Source organism: Aotus nancymaae, unplaced genomic scaffold (assembly GCF_030222135.1).
Source record: "Aotus nancymaae isolate 86718 unplaced genomic scaffold, 86718_ANA_hifiasm-v0.15.2.pri h1tg000103l, whole genome shotgun sequence".
Classification (NCBI taxonomy): Eukaryota; Metazoa; Chordata; class Mammalia; order Primates; family Aotidae; genus Aotus; species Aotus nancymaae.
Window position 1 is genome coordinate 3,417,029 of NW_026988518.1, and position 25,520 is coordinate 3,442,548.

At 33.1% G+C, this 25,520-nt stretch overlaps 1 protein-coding gene across 5 annotated transcripts in view; it reads right to left on the reverse strand.

Annotated features, from left to right (window-relative positions):
* Window positions 1-25,520, reverse strand: part of PTBP2 (polypyrimidine tract binding protein 2) — an 83,652-nt gene that overhangs the window by 22,221 nt on the left and 35,911 nt on the right. For all 5 annotated transcript variants that reach the window (XM_012458476.3, XM_012458474.3, XM_012458475.2 and 2 more), the window contains exons 4-8: window positions 21,672-21,844; window positions 20,694-20,837; window positions 13,679-13,843; window positions 13,486-13,596; window positions 5,949-6,144 (exon numbers count right to left, since the gene is read on the reverse strand). In XM_012458476.3, coding sequence (XP_012313899.1) covers window positions 5,949-6,144; window positions 13,486-13,596; window positions 13,679-13,843; window positions 20,694-20,837; window positions 21,672-21,844 — 789 coding nt within the window. The remainder of the gene's footprint in view (window positions 1-5,948; window positions 6,145-13,485; window positions 13,597-13,678; window positions 13,844-20,693; window positions 20,838-21,671; window positions 21,845-25,520) is intronic.

Below are 25,520 nucleotides of genomic sequence, written 5' to 3' on the forward strand. Positions count from 1 at the left end.
TTTTGATAGTGGAGACAAACTTTTATACAGCGATCCAATGGTGGCAGAATCCGTTCTACCAATACCAGTGATTCAATAAGACTAGTTCTTAGAAACTAATATATATGTATCTTTAAAACCCCTTTTCACTGGGGTTTCTTTAAGAAAAGTCTACTTAACAGACTACATCAGAATAATTAACTAAAAGTATCCTTACTAAACCATGAAAATACCAAGCCATATTTTTGTTCATTCTAAGCTCTGGTTCAGGAAAACCAAAAACTTAGAAGCAATACTCATCTTTGCAGGATGCTAAAACCCTGAACAGCCTAAATTTATTAAATTATATCTAAATGACTACAATGAATCTTGTTCTCTTAAAAAGACATGTACACATACACAAAAGTAAAAATACAGGTATCTACCTACATACATTGTAAGAAAATATATGGGAATTGCTCTATTACCTCACTACTATAATACTAATTAATTTACAATCTGTCTAGCTTTGTAGTTTTTCCCTTCATCACTGTAGGTGAAATATAATAATGTATTTAACAAAACCACATTTCACAAAAGATGTTTAATTGTACATATCATCCTATTTGAAAAAAGTACACATACAACAACAAACACCTGAGGGATGTTAATTCTCTCAGTGGATAAATAGATAATATGCACACCTGGATGGGTTTTTTTTCCCTCCACAATTATGTATACGAGAAAAGTGATTTTTAACCTATTTTTATTTACTGAGAAAATATTAAGACTTCCTGCTCTTTATTTTATGGGGGTAAATTCCTTCTGACAAAAATTTCTAAATTTTAATTAATTTTGTTTAGTCCTTTATCCAACCCACCCCTTCCTTTTTTGGGCCATTGGTCAAGGCCAAATTAAATAATTATATGAATAAAATTGCACACTTCTGGGCTAAGGTCACCATTTCAAACCACTCTGGGGCTACTAAAACCTGCAAGCAACTGACAGTTTCAAAAGTTTAAAGCAGACAGTGGGAAGAATCTATAATGAACCTGTTCATAAGCTGGTTTAAGTACTTACCTGAAAACAAAAGCTGAGCACCAACATAAAATTAGCAAATAAATGCAAGAATTTAACTGATTGTCCTGCACCAATTTAATTACAAGGTAGATAATTTTAGTTGATGAAGGAAAATTCTACTTTATAAAGATTTTCAGCTAATTAATGTATAGAAGGAATACGTGAATTGGGGAGAAAAAAGCATTATTTGCAACCTACTAGTGAAATTAATTAAGGCAGCAACCATTAGTGAATACTAAAATCATTAGTAGAAAAAACTGTAATGAAAGGATCAGAATGTCAACACTCAAATACACAATCAGTCTTAAAGCATCATTAAAATCACTAAAAGTGGGGCAACCAATTACTAGCTGCCTCCTACTGAGACACAAACGAAAGCACAAGAAACACTTAGTAGTTCAGCTTAAAAAACAATAATACCAAAAAAAAAAAACGGCTCTAAGTCTTATCAAGCCTTTGGAACTGTAAGTTTATATAAAAAATGCAGCAGATAGAGGAAGAAGTTAACATGACACTATAAGGAAACGGTCAGACTAGTCTAACCTGTGAAACTTTCTAAAAGGATAACCACATCACTTCATAAGTAAATGGAAGTGAGACTGGGAGTAGAGAGAGGGACAGGACCATTACAGACTGAATCAGACTAATGAGACATAACCAAATACTATGTGCGGCCCTCCACAGGACTTTGTTCTGAACAAATCAAACCTTAAAAGCATTTTCGGGATAATTGGGGAAATTTTAATGTGAGTAGGATATTTGATGATATTAGGAAATCATTGTCAATTTTGATAAGTGTAATAATCATAGTATGGTTTGGTGAGAAAACACAGTTATTTTAGAGAAACTATGGTAATATATGAGAAGACATGTCATGATCAAGGATTTGCTTTAGAATACAATAGAAAAACTGAATAGATAAAACTGTCAGCGCTACTGAACCAAGATGACAGGTGTATGGGATTCATTATATTAGTGTATAGCTTAAATCTCTGATAATAAATTAATAAATATTACCATATGAATAACCCATTCAAATGTAACAAAGAAAGTGAAAATAAGTTTACCAGTTAATTTTACATATCACAAACATATAAAAAATAAAAAATTCAGCTTAACAGCTAATTAATATTGTGCCAGCAGAACTGTACCAAAATAGATTTAAATGACATTAAATTATGAATTATTTTCTATAGCAGCAATTCTCAACTCTTGCTACCTAGGTAAAACCATTTTGAGATCCTAAAAACATAGGAATGCCTGTGACCCACTCCAACTATTCTCAGTCTGGGGTACAGTTTGAGAAACACTGTTCTATAAGACCTACATGTTTACTTTCATGAATAAATGTTATATCTGTTCACAATGATAACTTTTTTTTTTTGAGATGGAGTCTTGTTGTCGCCCAGGCTGGAGTGCAATGGCACAATCTCAGTTCACAGCAACCTCCGCCTCTGGTTTCAGGCAATGCTCCTGCCTCAATATCCCAAGTAGCTGGGATTACAGATGCACGCCACCACATCTGGCTAATTTTTGTAATTTTCTTTAATAGAAATGGGGTTTCACCATGTTAGCCAGGCTGTTCTTGAACTTCTACCTCATAATCCGCCCGCCTCGGCCTCCCAAAGTACTGGGATTACAGGTGTGAGCCACCTCACCTAGCCAATGATAACTATTTTAACATCAATTATTTTCTACAAAAAGTCTGTTTTGTCTTTCTTTTAAAAACTTCATGATGAGAACGGCTGTTATTCAATCTGTAATAAAAGAAAAGCTCTAAAATAAATATTCTTTGTATACAATATCTCTAATTTTTAGAATGTAGACAACATGATCATGAAAAATTATTTCTAGCAATTTTTCTAAAAGTGATCTACCTCTTAATAAATTAACTACACTTCCTAGCATGATAAAATGATCATTATAACGATGTCTCAATATATAATCTCAAGGATTTTTGATCACCGTGTTCTTTGAAACAGAATATGTGAATGACTAATAGTCTGCCAGGTTTGTGATTATGTATTTAGATGTCAGATTTTAAACTCATTACAAAATACTCAGTCTCCTTTCTTTGAACAAATTACAATTTCTGAGACACTGTGACACCTAGCATTAAAAGAAACAGAAAAACCAGAGATAAATGTTAGTCTTAAAAGATTACTGTGTAAAATAAGTCAATTAAAATTTATAGTACTGATTCTTAGGTAATTAAATTCAGTCAAGTAGCTAATTCTAAAAATCATACAAGGTAAAGGGAAGCCCTAACTACAAATATTTAGCAGAAGAGTATCACCTTATATTTGTGTTCTTACAAAATCTTTGAAATAAATATTCTATCAATTATTGCATTTTGAACAAGTACCATTTGAGGAAGACTCAGCAGGAAATTAATCCTATCACTACTATTTTGTTGAAGTCATCTGATTAAATAATTAGAGGAATAGAAACACAGAAAAGATTTAGTTATTCATCTAAAAGGCATGACCTCACTCATGCCATACTGGATGTCATTGTAAACAATGTTTAAAAACCGTAACTCACCTACTTTTAACCTATTTTTGAGTATACTTTAAAAGTCCAGTTGTAACAAGATGTAAAAACATTCGAACAGGTAAAACATGAAGTCATTTAGGAAAGGCTAAATATTTTTTTCCTCTATTCTATGAGGCAGACATGCAGAAACAAAAATGCATTATACTAAAAAATTCAACACAGAAGTGAAAAAAGACACCAGATAATTTTTTTTTGTTACCAAGTGAGCAACTTAATTTACATACTCTTAGTGTAAAAATGTAGAATACTTAAAAAATGAACAAAAGCAGCCAGGCATGGTGGCTCATGCCTGTAATCCCAGCACTCTGGGAGGCTGAGGCAGGCAGATCACCTAAGGCCAGGAGTTCAAGACGAGCCTGGCCAAGATGGTGAAACTTCATCTCTACTAAAAAATACAAAAATTAGCCAGGTGTGGTGGCATACACCTGTAATCCCAGCTACTTGGGAGGCTGATGTGGGAGAATCACTTGAACCCGGGAGGCGGGAGTTGCAGTGAGCCAAGATTATGCCATTGCACTCCAGCCTGGGTGACAGAGCAAGACTCCGTCTCAAAAAATAAGAAAAGCATAGAGTAAGACAGAAGCTAGCTGTGCTAGGGCTTCATAATCTTTATTTAAAATGACTTTAATATTGTTTTATAAGTTTCACCAAGGTCCTAAGATCGCAAGGAAATGGTGATGAATTCCCTAGAGGAATCCAGGTGATTTCTAACCATGCCTCCCACCCACGATCCAAACACATCTAAATATACTCAGATGGGCAAATATACATAGCTCAGTAGGGTCCAAAGAAGTGGACTGTTGTAGTCCATTGTTTATGCTAGCCGGAGTTTCTTGGTATTTTCCTTTTAAATTGTTTCTTTAATGAGTTGCATGTGAATTTTTCAACTTCTTAGAAACTATGTGTAAAATCTTGATGACATCACCTATTTTAACAAAGTAATGTATCTACCAAGTACCTAGCTGAATGCCTATGACCTAGAAGCTACTCAATAAATTCTGATTCTTTTCTATAACAACTTCTATCAGTAAAGAGTTTAATAATCTATAGTAATAATTATAAGCAAGGACCATGTTTCACTCTTGACTTTGCCTTTAAAACCTGCACACTGTGAAATATTCAATTATATTAACTTGAAAGAAAAATTAAGGGAATTAAGAATTAAGCTAGCAACACACAGAGATTCTGTCAGGAAAGAGTGTAAGTGACTGAAAGCATCTACTACAGTCATAATAACATAATAAACACTATAACTTGTGCTAGACATACCAGAAAATTCGAATAAAGGGTCAGATTTATTTGAAGTTACCGGAATTAACACACAGTTAATTCTGATTAGTTACCAGAATTAAGTATCAACTGCCTTAGAGTATCTCTCTCTACACATATACCACTTACCAATCTCAGGTTCACAAACTGATGGCATGATTGTTATATATTGGGAAGAAGTAAATATTTCCAAGAACTACATTATAGTACTTTTTCTTTTTGAAATGATGGACATAAGCTAAACTTTAAGAGCTTGTCAACTATCAATTATGAGTTGCATATGTATAAAAATCAAGACTTAAAGATAATCTTATAAATACCAGAATACATCAAATAAAAGGAAACTATAAAATTCCATCTTAACTTATAAATCACTGCTCATTTTACTTACAAAAGATTTTTCTTTATTTTTTTCTTCATCGTGATTCCACTCTATCAACTATAAGTTGCATATGTTTGCACTGCATTTTTATTAGGTGGCTCAAATCCATTGTGGTACAAAGTAAAATATAAATGATTAAGATACAATGCAAATAAATAGCAAAACTAATTTTACAGAAAATTTTTCTAGTTTAAAATGTTTTTTAAAAAAGGGCACTATAATATGCTTCAAAAAAAAATTCCATATGCCTCCACCCATTATGTATGTTTTATATTTTAACATTTCACTGTTTCCATGCAATAATGAATTAAAACAATCAAATCAGCACTGAAAAACACACACAAGAACTTCAGGTCTAGACTTAGACATAGTGACATAAAGTTTAAAGTGTAAACATGTCATTAAGAATTCAACAGTAATTCTTCATTAAAGCTTTCCTTCTTTTGTTCTGGGAAAACAGCACATGGAAGAAAAGGTGAAGGTATTAAAAGGAACAAAACTAACATAATTTTAATCACACTTAGGAAGAACACTTTGGGTTTTTCTTAACAGTATTCATATGCCTGTCTCACTTGAGAAAAATAAAACTCATGAAACCAAACACAATTTGGTAAGGTCCAAAATGGGGTGATTCATTATACTTACTGGTATTTTTCCATTTGGCAAAATGAGAGAAAAGTGGTTAAGACAATAAGAATCATACCTAAGAGGGATGTCTCCTTGGCAAATGCTGCAGCAATAGCTGGGTCCAATGCAGGTTGTCCATCCCCAGAGGGAAGATCGGGTCGAGTATAATCCCTACTTTTATCATTGTTGTATTTTACATTCAAATTCACAAGTTTGGAAAAATCAATCCTTAGGGTACAGCAGGCATTATAAATATTCTGACCATCTAGGGCCTGTAAAAGTGAATAAAGTATATCAGCAATCTTAAAGAATAAAAATTAGTGAAAGTATAATTTTAATAATAAAAATAAAGAACGAAAACTCGAACTTAAAAGCCACCAGGAAAAGGATTAAAATTTCATACATCTTATTTTGTTGTTTAGCTGTGCATGTATTAGTTTCCACCAAATATTATCTTCCTTAAATAGAAAATGCTACTTCAATCTAAAATACAACCAGCTAAGCATCCATGCTAATACTTTTAATTTTTTATAATTGCAAATAAGTTAATTTTTAAAAACTAATAAGGGTCACAAACAGGAAGTCCTACTGAAGTAGTACCATATTACCCTGCTCAGTAAGGTTAATTTTATTATACATATATTTATTGCTGGATGGCAGTACTTATATGAATCAGTACAGTTTTATGAAGTAACTGCTATTTGATGCTACACTGTACAAGGTTGCTTCAAACCAAATTATCCTAACACATAATAGCAATTCCCATAAAATGAGGTAAAAAAGAAAAAAGCTAGTATTTTCCTTAACCTGAAATGTTCAACCCCAATCAGATTATCTTGATGAAATTAGCAAATCTAATGTTATTCCAGAAAAGTTCTGAAATTGATGAGTGCCAGGTCTAGAATTAATTAAAAGCCTAGACTCTATTAGGTTATCTTAAGCAAGTTTTTTAACCTCTCTGAATCTCAATTTCTTACTCTGGAAAATAGGAATAATGACAATAGCGGTCATGCTTCTTCATAGGGTTATTATGAAGAGTAAATTAAAGATCACATATGTGAAAATACATCATGAATTTTAAAGGACTATGTTACTGCTATGATTATCTTGTATTTTTCTGCTCCTATATAATCATCATTTCTAGTTCAGCTGGCTATAAGCTGTTAACAAACTAGAGAACAGGGGAACATATTGTTAAGTTTTCGTTAGAAGAATGAACATGTCCTGTTATGGAGACAGTAAACCTCTACAGCTTAAGTATATAAAGTTTTAATTCAAATATTCTCACCTCTGGGAATATAAAACCTTTTCTCTTAATACACAAAATTTTTATGTGACGAATTAACCTACCTAAAAACTAACCTAGAACATGATTCAGCACAGGTTCATCCACTTAAATACAGCACTGGTAAAAACTCAAAGGGACCTCATACACATCAGGATTTGAATTATATTTGGGTTAGGCAAAGTACCCATCATCACATAACAGTGGAAGCCATGTATCAACTTTATCAGCCAGAATAACATAACTATTAATTCAATACGCTGCTGTAAAGGCAAACAAAGCACAGAAGATGGGTATTCATTTACTAATATAGCATTCCTATAGGGAAAATGTGAGGTAAGTAGTAGAACTGATGTTTTTACACAATAGATGAATATCAAAAGATGAGTAGCAAAATTCACTCTTAGGTGACTACTTCACTATTATCAAAGAGAAAATGATACCTTATGAGAAAAGACCTGGCTTAGAGTCACAGTATCTAGGTTAATGCTAAAAGTATTAATACAAAATTACTAAACCCACACTAAGTTTCTTAGGAGCTGAATTATTTCCCAGCAATACTGAGGTCGACTGCCAAATTATCTAATGAATATGCCAATTGTTAGAAAGTCCTCCAAGAAGCTTTGAAAATTTCCCTTTGAATATTAAAAAAAAAAAAACTTTATGTAGGTGGAAGATACACAAGTACACGTAAGGTATAAGAGCTACAGAAATAAGCAAATAAGATGTAAATTAATCATTGTTTAGCAAAAGAGGAAAGAAATAGCTGAAGAGTGCATGAGAACAGAAATCCAGGTATAATAGTTGGCTAAAGCAGGTGACCATAAATAAGAAAGGGAGTAAATCAAATTCAAAAAATATATGCAGGTTCACGTCAAGCTCATGTATTTGCAAAATCCAAGAAACAGCAGTAGCACACAAACCAGTCCTATGATTCAGCAATCAGGAATGCAGTGAGCTTGTTGGAGCAAAGATTTCTGACAGTAAAAACTCAAAACGATTTGCAGAACGACCTTCTAAATATGCCTACTCACAGTTAAAGTTTAAACAGTAAGCAAAAACCTTCAGAAAAAAAAATTTCATGTAAATTTAAAATTTATGGCTAAAACACGAAAATCAAAACAAGGAAAGATATTAGGCATAGAAATCATAATTAAACCAACACAATGAAACACCGCATATGGACTTTTGAAAACATGAAAAGCCACAACAAAACGATTACCATTTTTCTCAATGTTTGCTTTTTTGAAGAGATTGTTGGGGATCAGATTTAACACATGCTGAGAGAAACCGTAACATCGAAATTCTTTAAATATCTACTTTTTAATTTTTGGCAAGTCATGAAAAATTATCAAAATCAACAACACAAAATTAAGCTTATACTACTAATACTTTAGACTAATTATTTACGAATATCAAATAACCTGACCTGGTAGATTATGCAGGATTTTCCTAAAGCATCTTAAAATAATTGATTTCATCATAAATCCTCCATTAATATGAATGTAAAATATATACACTGTAAATTAAACATAGTCAAGGAAAATCTTTGCCCAAGAAAATAGGAAAGGATAATTCCATTAGTTGTCTCAAAGACTCTGCATAAAACAATGCTTACTCTGTGAGAAGAAAATGAATGATATATTTTTACCTCATATTTATTTTTATTATGTTAGTGATGAAATACAATCTCCTAGAAGAAATAAATAATAAGAAACAACCCACTTATATGTTAAAATAAAATGATCATATAAACAGGACTTCCAAAAGACACAGTATCAATGTCCAGTGTCAACTAAAGATATTCCTAATAAAGACATGTTTCTGAAAAGCTGTTTCTATTAACAAAAAAACAAAAATAACCATTTCCTACTCACGTGTGTTGTAATTTAAGGACTACATAAAATAATTTTTAAATTCCAAGTGAAAAGGAGATTACACTGTGTCTTATTATACTATTAAAAAGACTGTTTTTTTATGTATCAAGTAATTACATTCCTCAACACTGTAAAAGCTGAATTAGAAAGCCACGAGAAGCCACATGTTTGCCTATTGTTTTCCAAAAAATAAACAAGATTTTCTAAAAGGTATTAAGATGTGTTCTTTAATAAATATGAGGATCATATAAAATACTTTTTATTGATAATTAGGGTTCTCACTATGATTTCTGATTATCACCCTAAATGTCAATGCTTAAGAAATATAGCAGAGTACAAAGCAGACATGGTACTCAGAACTTACAGTCCAACAGAAAATACACACATTTAACAAATTATAAATTTTATGTGTGTTACTGAGAACTAAGAAAGGAAGGGATCTAATCTAGTCTTACGGAAGACTTCTCTCAAGAAGAGACTTCTAAACTGATACCTGAAAGACGAAGATAAGCAGAAGTTGGGCATAAAGAGATGAAGAGAAAAAATAGTATTAGCAAATGGAACAGCAATCTGTAAGACTGAGACATCAGAGATTTTACAAGACATCAGAGAAAATACAGTATATGGAAGCTATTTAAAGAAGTCCAAAATAGCTAAAAAGCCATGAGAAGAGACTGGAGAGGCAAGCTGAGGACTGATTTAGAGTTTTGTAAGCCATGATAAGGACTGTGGACTTCATCACAAGGACACAAAGTCACTAAAGGGCATTGTGATTGAAAGCAATATGACTTGGAAGTTGAGATCATTTTTGGTCCTCTGTGGAAAAACAATGGAGGTAGAGGAAGATGTCAAAATGGTGAGTTCAGTCAGAAGGCCAGTGAAGTAGAGCTATGAAAGAGAATGATGACTACATCAGTGCTACTAAAATTATGATGCATGGTTCAGCAATCCAGGTTACTCTGCACGAATATAAGAAGTTTGTGTCAAAATTTATGTCAATATTGACATTAAGCATACTGTTGCTAGAAGTATGCTGATTTCAGTTTGACACACACTCCTACCTTGAGAAACCAGCATCTTGAGTAACACTGGCTTATACTGGAATGGTAACCAAAGAGTTAAGAGAAAAAAGGCCAGATTCAACAAAAATTTAGGAGGTATAATCAATAGTATCTGAAGATAGACTGGAAGGAAAGGGAAAAATATGCTTTCTGGCTTGTTAATGAGTCTGAAGTTGGTATCTTGCACTTTACTAACACAGGGGACATCAAAAACAGGAGTTGGATTAAACACACTAAGTTTGAAGATATTCATTAGTCTGCCAGGTTCTTAGCGTGGGTCTCTTAAGGGAGGTCTGAGCTAGAAAATGTGATGTGAACACTGAATCACAGAGGTTTAACTGACCTGTGAGAGCAGGTGAGGCCTCCCAGGCAGAAGGGGAGAACCTGACAAGGAAGATAGCCAGAGAGGTAGGGTAAATCTAGGTGAGAAGTATCAGAGACCAGGAAGAGAAAGAATTTTAAGACAATGGTATACAGCACCAATTATTATCTAAATATTAAGTAAGGTAAGGACTGAATCGTATCACTGGCATTTAGCTACTCTAATAATCACTGGTAACACTGGGAAGAGCAATTTGGGTAAACAGTGCTAAAACCAAATTATAATAAGTAGAGAAAATGAGGAGATAATAAACAACAAAGATAGCCTATTTAAGAAGTCTGGTTATGAATGAAAAGGGAGAAGAGAGGCAGGGTGATAGAAAGTATGTAGAGTTACAGATGGATGGATTCCAAGTTGAGGGTAAATTCATTTAAAATCAAAGAGGCTGAGAATGCTTGAAACTGGCAAAAAGTGGCCAGTATAAAGATAAATAAATGAGAAAGAGGGGATGACTGATAGTGCAGTCTCCTGAAAGGCAGAAGATGATAGGCTTTGGTGTTTATTGGTCTTAGACAACTAAACATGCATGCTTTTTATTAGAAGAGAAAGACAAGTTGAGTATTAGCAGATTTTGCAAGAAAAGCTGATGAAGCTTTCATGTGATTTTCTTCTTCAAGCAAGTGATTGAGAAGAGATATGGTAGAAGGGAAAATTTCTATCTGATATAGGCATTATGAAAAACAAAAACATGTTGACTGAAGAAATGTGAAGAGATTTTAAAAGTAGAGGGCTTATTTGTAGTTGATGCTGATGGATTTAAACTGGTACCAACTGTCAGATTATATAATATTATGTGATATTCTCTAGGTAGAGCCCAGATGCAGGCATGTAAAATGAACATTACTCTAGTTATCAAAAATGTAAATTTTAACAAAGGGTCTAGATTACAAGGTAAAGGGGCAAAGCAAGTTTAGGAAACAAATTTCTTTTTCCTTCTCTAGAATGTGAAGTGTGAATTGATACCGAATAAGTACTTAATAAAACAATGATCTACTCTCTTAGAATTATAACTTAAGATGTTTGTCAAAAAGACCTGAGTATATACTTGTGGACAAACATCAATATTATAGTTGGATGCTTATTATCTATTCACAGAAGATTAAATGAAAACTTCAAAATTTCAGTTGACATAATTGAGGTACTATCTTTTATGATGAGATTAAATGTAACTATGTATTACTTCAGACAAGATACACATATTTTCCCCATAAGAATTATAGCCCAAATACAGTATAATTCCCAGTCATATTTCATTTAATTGGTCCTTTAACAAATACTTTTCCTCAGGGCAGAAGAGCAAGGAAAATATTCCACATCAAGAAAAATGTACACTATATTTCAATGTCTGAAGTTGTGAAAAATGCCACAGAAACCATGACTTCTAGATTGTCTCCTACTGATAAAACCTCATACCACACTGATTTTGGTAGCCAGGGCATGTGAAAAGGGTTACTTATTTTTGGAAGAAAAGAATTCTAATTGTTAACCTATGCCTGAAAAGGAAAGTCTAATAAGATTAGATTATACCTGAGAGCCAGTGAGGAGCAGCATACTGGAGAGAAAGGGTACTGAAAGGAAGACTGAAAAAATGTTGACCTTACAGGCAATGTTCATTATAAGTAATGCACATCTTTAAATCTTAGCATCCCCTTGTAACACAGGAAAAACCCCTCTTTTGTAGACAATACAGAGTAGTGGTCAGAAAAAAATGACTATAGCACTTGGTAAACTATTACAATTATGCTACTATTACTTGTACAGCCTTTCTGCTACCTAAAACTAATTTTGTTCCCGAAATGAGGTTGTGAGGATGGAAATGCAATGAAACAATTATTAAAAATGGTCTGGGCTCCACAGAAGTGATCTTGATCTGGAGGAGGCATTTAAGTATTAGAAACAATAATTAGTCTGAAAGTAAAACAAAGAATGAAAGGAAGAAAACTAGTTAAGACGAACCCAGGAGGTGAAGGTTGCAGTGAGCCAAGACTGCACCACTGCACTCCAGCCTGGGTGACAGAGCAAGATTCTGTTAACCAAAAAAAAAAAACAAAAAAAGAAGGAAAAAGAAAAAGAAAAGAAAAGAAAGAAAATAGTTCGAACAACTAAAAATTTAGCCGGGCGCGGTGGCTCACGCCTGCAATCCCAGCACTTTGGGAGGCTGAGATGGGCGGATCACCTGAGGTTGGGAGTTCCGAGACCAGCCTGACCAACATGGAGAAACCCCATCTCTATTTAAAAAAAAAAAAAAAAAAAGAAAGAAAACCAGTTAAGACAAAGGTAAGTTTATCAAATGGTTTTATAATAATGTCTTAATAATGGAATAGTAATAATAATGAGATACTATGGCACAAAAAGTTAGAGAGACAAAGCAAAAGTAGATTTAAGACATACAAACAGAAGATTAAGGTACTTGGAAGCAAAGATGTGGTATGCCGTTTTCAGCAGCAGCCCTGACAGGGGAAATTTTACATGTCTTAATGACCTCATATCCTCCATATGACAACAACAAAAAAAGATAAATGATATGAATAAAAAGTTGACTAGAAACATATTCATAAAACTTTTTTTAAAAAAAGACATTAAGAGAATATAGAGTTTTAAATAAACTGAGAACCTATCATAGCATTTGAGCCACATCTGTATTGATGTATTTCAGCCAAACTGTCTTGAAAATTACTTTGAAACTCCCACTAAAAGCCACTTCAAATCTTACGCAGATGTGCATCCACAATGTAGTCCTGCTTTTTTCTTAACAGCACAGACTTTTGTCCTTAAATTTAAAACAAAAACGTGAAAAAAAAGAAGCCTACATTATGATTAACTGTAACTATGATTTTCCTAAAAATAAACATTTTTTTAATGCCAAATATTAAGGTTTCTTAATATTTTAATGCCATCAATTACTACTATCTATAATGCTACAAGGTATCATTAAGTATATATACACATATATATTTTACATATACATCTCAATGAAAAAACATCAGTAGCTCAAAAGAAAGACTTACTAGTTTTGCTTGTTGAGCATTTACTGGATCACCATACTGGAGCAAAGCTTGAAACTGGTTATTTTTTGTAAATGTGATTATCTTCAATACAGCACCAAATTTAGAAAATATCTGTTAAAACATTAAAATCAAAACATTATTTACTGAGTATATTATTATTTATCTTATAGGTAATTAAGCAGATTAAACTTACTTGGTGAAGAACATCAAGTGTTACAGGGTAGTACATGTTGTCAATAATTATTCTAAGTACTGGACTCTGGGCTGGAGTCACTGCACTCTCGCTAACTGTGGTGCCACTAAGAGGAGTATTTGCTGTCTGGACAGCTGTCACAGCTTGAAGAACTGCTTGAGCACGCTGGAAATTAAGATTAAGTAGTTTAGAAACACATCTATTAATGTCATATACTTTGCTACCTGTTACACTACTAGTTCACTTTGTTCCTAGAACTTACACAGATTAAACAAAATTTAATGCCCACTCGACAATTATTTTTAAGCACCTGGTATTATGAGTATATGAGCCAGGTATTAGCTGTTTAATATGTCAAATATTCTACTAGTATTTTGTTCAAAAAAAGTATCCAGGCTTTGGGATCAATGTTAAACAAGGAAAAAGATAGGATATGTAATTCATTCTCAAAAGAACAAGATAGAGTTTTATAGACACCTCTATACTCAGAAAATGTTTTAAACAGAAATTTAGAGAATAACACTTTAATCACTCCATATAACAGATACATCATAAATCTCAACGAGGGGGTTACTAAATTATCCAAAATAACTCCCAGAAAGCTTATTATTTCTAATACAATCTTAAAACAGGAGCAATTAGAATATAAATTTTTCATACTACACTAAACTTCTGAGACTAAAATTTTTAGAATAGAAACTGATGTGTACTCCAGTCCAAAAACAAAATTTTCAGGTAAACTTTAAGTTATAATATGAAGGCTATTTCTCATGCGTTTTATGGTATCACATACACCATCAATTATAAAATGCACTATTGTTTTATGTACAACTAATAAGATGTTGTCAACTGAAATAGACTATTGTAGAACACATCAAATTTCTGATTCTAAAATGTGAAAAATATACCTATAAAACTGAATAAACACAGTATTTGTAGAAAAATCTGTCGATCAAATAATATGTTAAATGCTCCAAAAGACTGCCTTTATTACTATTATCCCTTTCCTATTATTATTATTATTATGACAGATTCTATAAGGAAATAATTTCTTTTTACCTTATCTGTGGCCAAAAAATATACAAAGGCAAATAGTTCTAAAATATAACAACGACAAATACCACAAATACCTACACATAGCTTTACAAAGTTTGAAAAATCTATATTAACAGGTTAATGAAAGGAAAGGAAAATACAAAAGAATTAGGACACTCGGGAGAAAAAACAAGAACAGTCATTTTACTAAAATATTATAAAATCACAGATCACATGGCTTGAGAATGAAAGAGTCCACATACATATCTAAACAAGCATTTAAATGCTACTTAATAATTTTATGTATAAATGTATATATTAGCCAAAATGACTTCTTAATTAAAACAGAACAATTTGAAACACGATTATTGTTTATTTTAGTAGACATCTTGATATTATTGAAAAATAACTGTAAATTGGTAAAATCAGATTTAGAGAGCAATATCTATTCAAATGTTTAAACATATTTAAATATTGTAAGTAGCTCACTGCAATATTATCTTCATTAGTGAACATGTTCTTACTATATTTATCTATAATAACAAGCATAAGACTACCACAACTTAGAAAAACACTAACATCTGCTGCTTCAAATAATAAAATGTGTTTTTAAAAATAGGAATCTATGATAATGATACGACAGTGGTGTAAAAGATTGAAAATTCCCCTGCAACGCTGTCACCTAGTCTACTTACCCCTACCAACCCCTCACAGTATTATCTTAGGCATCCTTCCAAAGATACTATCTACATCTACAAGTATATATGTATTAATCTTATACTTATTCCATACTTTTTCCCAATACTATTCTTATTTTTATTCAATACTATTCATACTTTTAATTCAATACTATTCATACTTTTATTTAATACTATTCACTGTTCTCTATTTTCCTTTTATGGCTTAACAATCATGTTTTCCCACATCAGTAACAAATTACTTCATATATTTTTATTATTTCATTTTTTTAATGAGTTCATATATTTTTTCTCTAATTCATGGAGCAGAGTTGGCTTGCCAATCTGTATTTTAATAAAACTCCTTATCAAAATATTACACACACACTCAGAAAAGGATACAAATCCTAAGTGTATAAAACTCCATAAAATATCACAAATTGGGCATCTTTGTGAAATAACTACCCAGATAAAAAACAGCATATTATCAACCCTCTAGAAGCCATACTCATGCTTCCTCCAAGTTACATAAATGGAATCTTATCAGATGTGTTCTAGTTTGGTTTGGCTTCTTTCAATAAATTTATGATGTACACTACCCATGTTTTGCAGGTAGCAAGCAGTAGCTTGTTCATTTTTATTATCATACAGTATTCTGCTAAATGAATACACCACAACAAATTCTGCTGCTGTTGAACATTTGGATAATTTGTGGCTTTGGGCTATTACATACAGTGTTCCATTCACTTTCTAGTACATCTCTTTTAACATACCTATGTATATGTTCTTAGGTATGTAACTAGGAGCGAGTTTACTATGTCAAAAATAGATACATGCTCAACTTTAGTAGAAATTTCAAGTTTTCAAAAATGGTCCTTTCATCATATATATGAGAGTTCAAGCTTTTCTACATTGTCACCAACATTTTATTACCTATCCTTTTAATTTTGACCACTCTGGTTATGTGCATAGCAGTATCTCATTTGGAGTTAAGGCTCTCAATCCAAACCTAATCTATTCTTTGCTTATCATGGGATAGCTTTTAGGAGAAGAAATAGCTAAAGGGAAACCTCAAGATATTTAACACTGGCCATGTGAAGTGTGAGGTGGAAGTGTGGTGCACAAGGCAGGCCAACCCACAATATTCCATGCATGAGAGCAGTGACATAACAGCAGAAATAACTGACATCAGGAGAAAGCATTCCAGGTTATAGGATGCACCATTACTTTTGGGACAGAAGCATAAGCAAATAGGGTGGGAGTAGTCATAAGATAGAAGACAAAAAGTAGTGATCTCAGAAATGGCCTTTACCCTAAGCATGAACAGGATATACTGCATGGGAGAACTTAGATAGGTGAATTTGAGAAAGATATTAACTGGCTGTACTAGAGAGAAAAAACTCCAAGAGGGAAAAGAAAAAGAAAGTAGTTTATAAAGAGAAATGTTGTAGTAACATAGTCAAGAGATGAGTGTGTTTGAGTAATACAAGTAGGAAAGATGGAGAAAACCACGCAGATAATTAAAAAGTGTGAACTGATAGGACCTGATGATTTCATGAAGAGATGTGGAAGAATTCATAGTTAATGCATACTCATGTGCATGTTTTCTATTATGAAACCCTATTAAAATGCCTAGAAATAAATGAATATAATTAACAAACACTGAAGGGAGTTAAGGTCATCATTAGCTAAGAATAATTTTATCAAATTCCTGGAACACAGAAAATGAATGGAACCAAACTGGTAATTGGCAGGTTCACAGGAGGAGAAGAGTGGGTGAAAAAAGGATGAACCGAAAGTCTAGCTCATTAACAAAGAGCTAAATTTCTCTTCTCCCTTTTGACCAACTTGTCCCCTCACCATTAAAAAATAACAGAAAACTCTTCCTTAAAGAAACCAGAATTTATTTTCTTCTCTGTTTTTTTTTTAAGAGACTGGGTCTCACTTTGTTGACAAGGCTGGGGTGCAGTTGTGTGATTACAGTTCACTGCTGCCCTGAACTTGCATCAGCCTTTCAAAGTGCTGGGATTATGGGCATGAGCCAAAGTGCTCTGCTGGTACCAGATATTCTAAAGGGAGTTTTGTTGGCCCAGAATAAAGGCCTCTTTGGTATTTAGGGAGAATGGGGGTGGGGATAACAGCTTAGTATACATTCTTCAGTATTTTATCCTAGAGGAAAGCACACAACTCTAACAAAATCTAATTGTCCATTCTGAAATATGAAAAGACAACAGAGGGGGGATGAAAGAGAGTAAGAACAAGATAAACAGAAATGCTAACACTGAAAAAATGATAACTCAGTATATACTGACGTATTATTTAAATACGCCAATTAGTATCCTCAAAGTACCGTTAAGTCGTAAGACATAACCAACTACAAAAAAAAGATGACCAAAGGAAATTGAAAGGCTTTAGAAAAGGAAAAATATAATTATAAAAGCATTTTTTTTTTCCAACACAAGGAACTTTGCCTTGATTATTCCTTCTGTCTGGAATAAGTGGCTTATTCCCTAACCACCTTGAAGTTCATTATTCAAATATCCCCTCTCAATGCGGCATCTACCAGTCATCCTATTTAAAATTACAAGTCCCCCTCTTCCACAAACATCTATGTAGGTGCTCCAGCTTTATTCTTTTTTTTTTTTAGATGGGGTCTCTTTATTCTTTTTTTTTTTTTAGATGTCACCCAGGCTGGAGTGCACAGGCACGATCTGGGTTCATTGCAAGCTCTGCCTCCCCGGTTCAAGCAATTCTCTTTGCCTCAGCCTCCAAGTAGCTGCGATTACAGGCACCTGCCACCATGATCAGCTAATTTTCTTTTTTTTAATTTTCTTTTTCTTTTTGTATTTTTAGTAGAGACAGGGTTTTGCCATGTTGGCCAGGCTGGTCTCAAACTCCTGACCTCAGGTGATCCACCTGCCTCAGCCTCCCAAAGTGCTGGGATTACAGGCGTGAGCCACCACACCTGACCCCAAGCTTTATTCTTTACATGTTCCTTTTGTTTAATCTTTTAAAATGAGAATGTGTTCGCAAATTACTTGAATAATAATGAAATACAAATAGGATATTACAGCATTTTAAGAAGACACTGTGTATGCTAAGTGAATAAGCCAAGCAAATAAAGACAAATGCCACATTATCTCATTTATATGTGGAATCTAAAAAAGTTGAACTCATTTTAGTAGAGAGTAGAAAGATAGTCACCAGAGACTTGAGGAAGGAAGGAGTGAACAGGGAAAGGGGAGATGATGGTCAAAGTACAAAGTTTCAGAGAGGAAGAATAGGTTCCCGTGATCTACTGCACAGCATGGCAACTATTGTAATGCATATTGTTTTGTTGTGACACTGTAAAATAAACATTTAGTCCTCAAACCCATTTCCTGGCATACAACTCTAAATTCCTAATAAATCTCCAAAGTGATTGATATATTTCATATGCTAATGACTTGACTTATGGCTGACAGCCCCACTTCAGGATGGGGGCTGGTCACCTGAAAGACCTAGGCATAATTAGAGGCATATTATCCTCTATAATATCCTATACAATAAACTAGTAAATGTTTCCTTGAGTTCTGTGCGCTGGTCTAGCTAATTAACAAAATCCAAAAAGGGGGTTGTGGAAATCCCAACTTGAAGTTGGTCAATGAGAAGTTCCGGAGGTCTGACTTGCTGGTGTCTGAGGAGGTCTTGTGGGACTGAGCCCTCGACCTGTGGGATCTGATGCTATCTCCTGGCAGAAAGCATTGGAACTGAGCTAAGTTGGAGAACACAGGCTAGTGTCCACTGTAGTCCTGACTGCTTGCTTGGCATGTGGAAAAAAACTCCCCCACATTTGTGGCCACAGAAGTCTTCTGTGCTGATTGTTGTGGTATGAGAGCAGAGGAAAAAGTTTTTCCACATTCCGCTGTACACCTCCAAATAGCTAAAGGAATTTTAAATGTTCTTACCATAAAGAAATTGTAAGTATTTGAAGTGATGAATATGTTAACTAACCAGATTTGATCATCCCGCAATATATATGTATCAGAACATCACATTGTAAACCATAAGTATATACAATTGTTTGTTAAAAACAAGTTAAAAATGCCACAAAAAAAGAAATCTAAGTAAAAAGAAAGAAGAGCAGATACTTTCTTTTGGTATACTTAGTCTTGATAAATTATTACAAGTGTACATCATTTTTCAAAAAAATCAAAAATTTATCAACACATTAAAAAAAAAACAGCTGAAATTTGAGCCTTATCTTTCAGGTCAAAAGTTTTACAAGCTTGTTTTTCATAAACTATCAACACGACTTTGTCACTGCAAAAAGCGACAAAAATCTATGAGGCATAGTTTTCCATTACATTTTTAAGAAATGTATATTTAAGAAAAAGTTTGTTTTGTACTCAAAGAGAAAGATATAATTACTTTTAAAACTACACTAAAAGAACTAAAATTTTAGATTATTACAGCAGTCTTTTACAATGTAGGTCAAAAAAATATTCTAGGCCAGGCATGGTGGCTCACCCCTGTAATCCCAACACTCCGGGAGGCTGAGGTGGTCGGATCACCTGAGGTCAGGAGTTCGAGACCAGCCGACCAACATGGAGAAACCCCATCTCTATTGAAAATACAAAATTAGCCAGGTGTGGTGGTATACGCCTGTAATCCCAGCTACTTGGGAGGCTGAGGTGGGAGAATCGCTTGAACCCAGGAGGCAGAGGTTGCAGTGAGCTGCAATTGCAACACTGCACTCCAGCCTGGGCAACACGAGTGAAACTCTATCTCAAAAGAAAAAACAAAAAATAAAAACAAAAGCGTTCTAATACTAATTTTTAGATATATGAATTTTAAACAGTATCTTCTACATTATATTTTTAAAACATCAATACATTCATATATTCTTCATCCTTAAGACTTCTTTTCCAGGAAAACCATTAACACATTTTCAAAAAAAATTTTTCCATAAGAAATTAAGACCTATAAAAAGTCAAATAACCAAAGGCACCCAACTTCATACCTTAAATTCTAAGCAGGAGAACTGTATAAATAGTTTATGCTACTAATAAATCCCACCTGATAGTTTCTACACAAAAATTTTAACTTGCAACAAGAAAAACTACATTTGACCAGGGCTTTAAAGGAATTCAAACTTACATAGTATTTAATACTTAGAAACATTCTGCACAAAAATACCTTAAAAATTACAAGAAAATGTCTGTAAGAAACATCTGAATGGGTTAACATTTCCTTCCTGTTAATGTTTATGAGACTCATAATACGTTCTAGGCCATTTTATTTATGTACCTACACATACTTACTTGGTTTAATGTGTTATCTGTCTTTAGTTCTTTGTGATTGGAGTACTGGATATATATCGGTTGGTTACGAAGATGAGGTGTCACAGCAGAATAGTAATTAACCATAGTAATAGCTGCTTCCTCAGTTGCTAGCTCCAAAAATGCCTGAAAATTTAAGTAGCAAAAATTTTAATACTATAAATTAAATTCAAATAAAAGTATCTGTGCAATCTATTCAGCTGATTTTAATCAATTATCTAAAATATTTTTCAAGTTACTTTTAAATGTTCTAATAAGTAGAATTAGAAATCTCTTATTGAAGTTTAGGTATACAGTTAAAAATAACCTTAGAAGAAAACTAAGTACATGCCGTTTCTGCTTTCCACTTACGATTTTCACACTCACAAATCTATTCCCATAACAAATGCTAGAGAAAATGTAAACATTTTCTAGCATCAGAATTTTACCACTTCTACCCTAGAGAATATAAGATTTCAAAGTCATTTCAAAAGCAATATAATTTTATAGAGACAAAGCAAACAATTACAAATTAAATGTCAGATTAACATTAACTATATAAAAGGAAGTGTTAAATTTCATACATTCTTCTAAATGGTATCATTTAAAAATTTTAAATAAAATTTCATATTCTCATAAAGTAAGCTTAAGGAAAGATGCGACTAGTACCTCTACTGACTTCTGATATCACAAAGAGCAGAGCCACAGTAAAAGAAATACTTCATTTGTATTTTCCACAATTTCATAACAATTATTCAATTAGAGCCTTAAAGTGAATACAAAAGGCAAAGTTTAAAAACTATGGTGACTCATTCACTTAGGCTACCTAGCATTTGTTTCCCACAGACATCTACTCGAAAAAGTGAGACTAAGACTTCTGTTCAAGAAAAATAACCTACTATTTTCTCCCTTTTACAATTAATTCACACTGCTGGATATAGTTTGGGGTTTAACATTTTATAACCCCCGAAAGAAGTGTACCTGATTTTTTCCTTTCAGCATAAGGATGTTGGTCACCTTGCCAAAAGGTAAGCCTAAAGCAATAACTTCAGTTTCTGTTACTTCCCCAGGTAATTTTCGAATATGAAGTACACGAGAAGGAGCACCATCCATTTTATCTTCTCCTTTAAATTTTTTACTATCATTACCATTGGCTGAAAGACATTAAAAAATAATCTTTATATAGCAACAATAAAAGAATGTATGAATTTTCCTATTTGTGTAAAAACCTACAAAACAAATTTCCAAAAAGAACTTAAAAACAAAGCTGGTAATACTTAAAATTCAAAAACTAGACTTTCAAAGGAATAAAATCATATCTACCTATTCCATAATGAAATTATCAATTAGTTAAGATTGCTGTTTATATGTTTCTCAACAACGTTGTAAAGAGTAATATTAATAAGCAACAACATTAAAATGTAATCTCATAAAGAAACTGTCCAATGACTGAAAAATACTATCACAGTCATGTAACACATGACTACATTTTGGTCACTGACAGGCCACATATACAATGGTAGTCCCATAAGATTATAAATCAATATTTTTATTGTACCTTTTCTGTTTAGATACACCAATGCTTCCTATTGTGTTACAACTGCCTCCAGTATTCATAACAGTAACATGCTGTGCAAGTTTGTTGCCTAGGAGCAAAAGGCTACCTACATATACCATATAGCCTGCATGTGTAGCAGGTTTGTGTAAATGTACTCTATGACATTTGCGCAATGACAAAATTACCTAACAATGCGTTGCTTAAAGGGTATCCCCACCATGATCTCCAAGAATTATGACTGTATACTGTAATCATCTTTTAATGGACTAAGAAATATTTCTAAAAAGTGTAAAACTGGGCTGACAAAAATTAGGGAGATTATAATTTAACTGAGAAATTATAAATTGTTCAATTTGGAAAATGTACTTGAAGGTGGGATCAAAGAATGTAAAGCTTATAAAAATGATTATGCAGTCAATCCATATTATGGCTTACCTACAATGAGCCTCTCCTAATATATTACTATTACCATCTAAACTACATCAATATACTCTAAATCTCTCATGAACTTAATTACCTTATTCTGTTACTGTGAGATTTAAACTAATATACTTCATTAGTTAACTGTCTTCATTTCAAATATTCACCAAAAATAAAAATATTCAAAATGCCTATAAAATAGGTAATATTTAAATGGAGTTGTTTAAAGGAGTTGCAGTCTATCTACTATGCCAGATAAATGGTTCTTAATCTTTCAGCAACTCAAGATTTCTGAGACTGTAGTTAAAATGAAGGATCTCGACACATTCAGAAATATACATGCATACTCCACTTTGCGTAAAATTTTAGGTACTTTATGGTATTCCCCAATACATTCAACACAACCTATAAACAATATAATGTATTTGTGTATGTTCAACAATATCTGTAAGACTAAGATTATCTTGGTCTCTAAGTGTCTTTAAAATCAATTCACTCATTAATTCTTAAACATTTACTGAGTATTCAGGGATGCATCTAGCAATGTTTTACGTTCCGAGGGTACAGCAGCGTGAACAAGATGATTATGATTCCTGATACCCTATAGTGGGAGAGCTGGACTAACTAGTACATGAACCAGATACTTTCTTATAGTGAAAAGTGCTATGAATAAAGTAAAACAGTGGTGTGATTAAAAGTGACTTTGTCTAGGACAGGAAGGTGATAGCAGTAATGACTTTATTTGATGACCAGAGAAGGTATCTCTAAGAGATAATATATGGACTCAAGCTATACTTAAGTCATATTTTACCCTAGGAGTTTCACTTAGGTTTATACACTTGAATGGCTAACCAATGCAATTAAAAATCCCTTTAGGTTGTCTTTGTACAGAAGAGTGAGCTCTGGCTTCTGAATACATTACCCTGTAAATCTTGGCTGGCTAGCTCTTCACCACTCCAGAAATATGAAAAAACTACAGCAAGCTATCACATGTCCTTTCACTACTAACAAAGATTTGTGTGTGCGCTGGCACCTTGTCAAAAGGAAGAAGACTGAACTTTCTAGTTTGTCGTATCTTATCTAACAAAATCATCTCTAGGCCCGTTAATTGAAAATGTAAGCTAAAGCACAGAATTCAAAAAATACACATATACTTTAAAACATATAATTGGCACACGCACACATAATACACATATTCTTCTGATGTAAGACTAAGATCTTTTTTGACAAAGTAGACTGAGTATAGAAACTTGATAGTTTGTTCTTGTTCATTATTTTGTTTGAATAACAACAACAAATATTCACAATGCAAACTAAAGCCCCATGTGTTATAGGTTATGGTATCAAGATATTCAAAAACGCAAATTTCAGTTTCTCCTAATTTGGTCTGTCCACTTCCTTCTGGAACAAAGACAAGGAAAAAACAAACACGAATAAAGATAATATCACTGTACCCATAAGAAGAAACAAGGCTTCCTCTTTCAAATGATTTTCAGAAAATAATTCCCAAAAGGCAAAAGCCTGCCTAAACCTATTATTAAGGAAATCAAATAATTTATTATTTTGGATTTGTGCTGGATGTTTTCTGGACAGTGGATGTTGAACAGAAGTAAAACAGCTGAATAATACAGAAAGAAGGTAGGAGACCTTTAAGAATTGAAGGATAAGACAAAGATCTTGACTTCTTGGAAAAATATAGAAAAGATGTAATTTTGTTTTGCATCAATATTTAATATTCACTGCAAATTAAACGCATGCCAGGCAATTTACAACTCTCAGATTGCTATCATCATGACCTATCAACCCCATTTACAGGTAGCAATTAGTTAAATGTCCAAGATTAGTTACTAAGTGGTACATACAGGAAGTAGTAGAGAAAGGATTAAATTCAGGGAGTATGGTTTTCCATAGTCTGTGCTCTTTAACAACTACACTATAGAAGGATCTCAAATATAGACTTTACATTACATACAGATTGCCTAAAAAGATCTGTCCTTTTCTTACAAAGACCAAGCCAGTTATATAGTTAAACCAATAACATCTACATTACCTGCCACTTCCTTAGTTAGCTAAAAGCTTCAAGAGGGTGACTACTAAGTGTTCGTATCTTAGTGCAAAATACTATAAAGTCTTCATTTTAAATAAACGATACTATGAGAATGTGAAACTGGGAATGGGGACTCCATTAATAATACAATAAAGTCTATTTTCAAACACAAAAACACTCCAGCAACACCAAAAAGGGGCCCAAAAATGCGTGGTTCACAGCTTATGAAACATTAGGTCTGACTGTGCTACAGTTCTATGATTCTTCATCATCTTCCCAAGATCCTAAATGGGAAAGGTTTACTGAGGGAATGAAAGAAATCTTTCCTTCCATTCCTATAGTAAACCTAGAACTTTTGTTTGGGTGTGTAAAACTAGTAATAATTCAAATGTTTACGTTCAACTAATGCATGAGGTAATGCTTTTATTTATGCATATAAATTTTATTCATTGCATATGAATGTAGAAATCTTTAAGCACACCATTTTCCATATATTACTCAACTCTTTTAAAGCCTCTGCTAAGGGAAGATGTTCAGGTATTCAGATTCAAAGCAAATAAAATAAACCATTTTAAAATGCTTTCTACTTGAACACTTCTTTTCCAAACTCAAAATCGGTTTTCTACTTCAATTCTAAAGCCAGCATCTTCGCCTGTGATCAGTACGTCACTTTTCTCATACTGACTGACCTTTGCTCTCCACTAGCTTTTACCTGCGATTTTTACATAAATGGATGTCGCCAAGATCGTGGGTAATCTGTGAAATCACCACATCCATCAGTCAACAAGGAACTTGGAACCCTCAC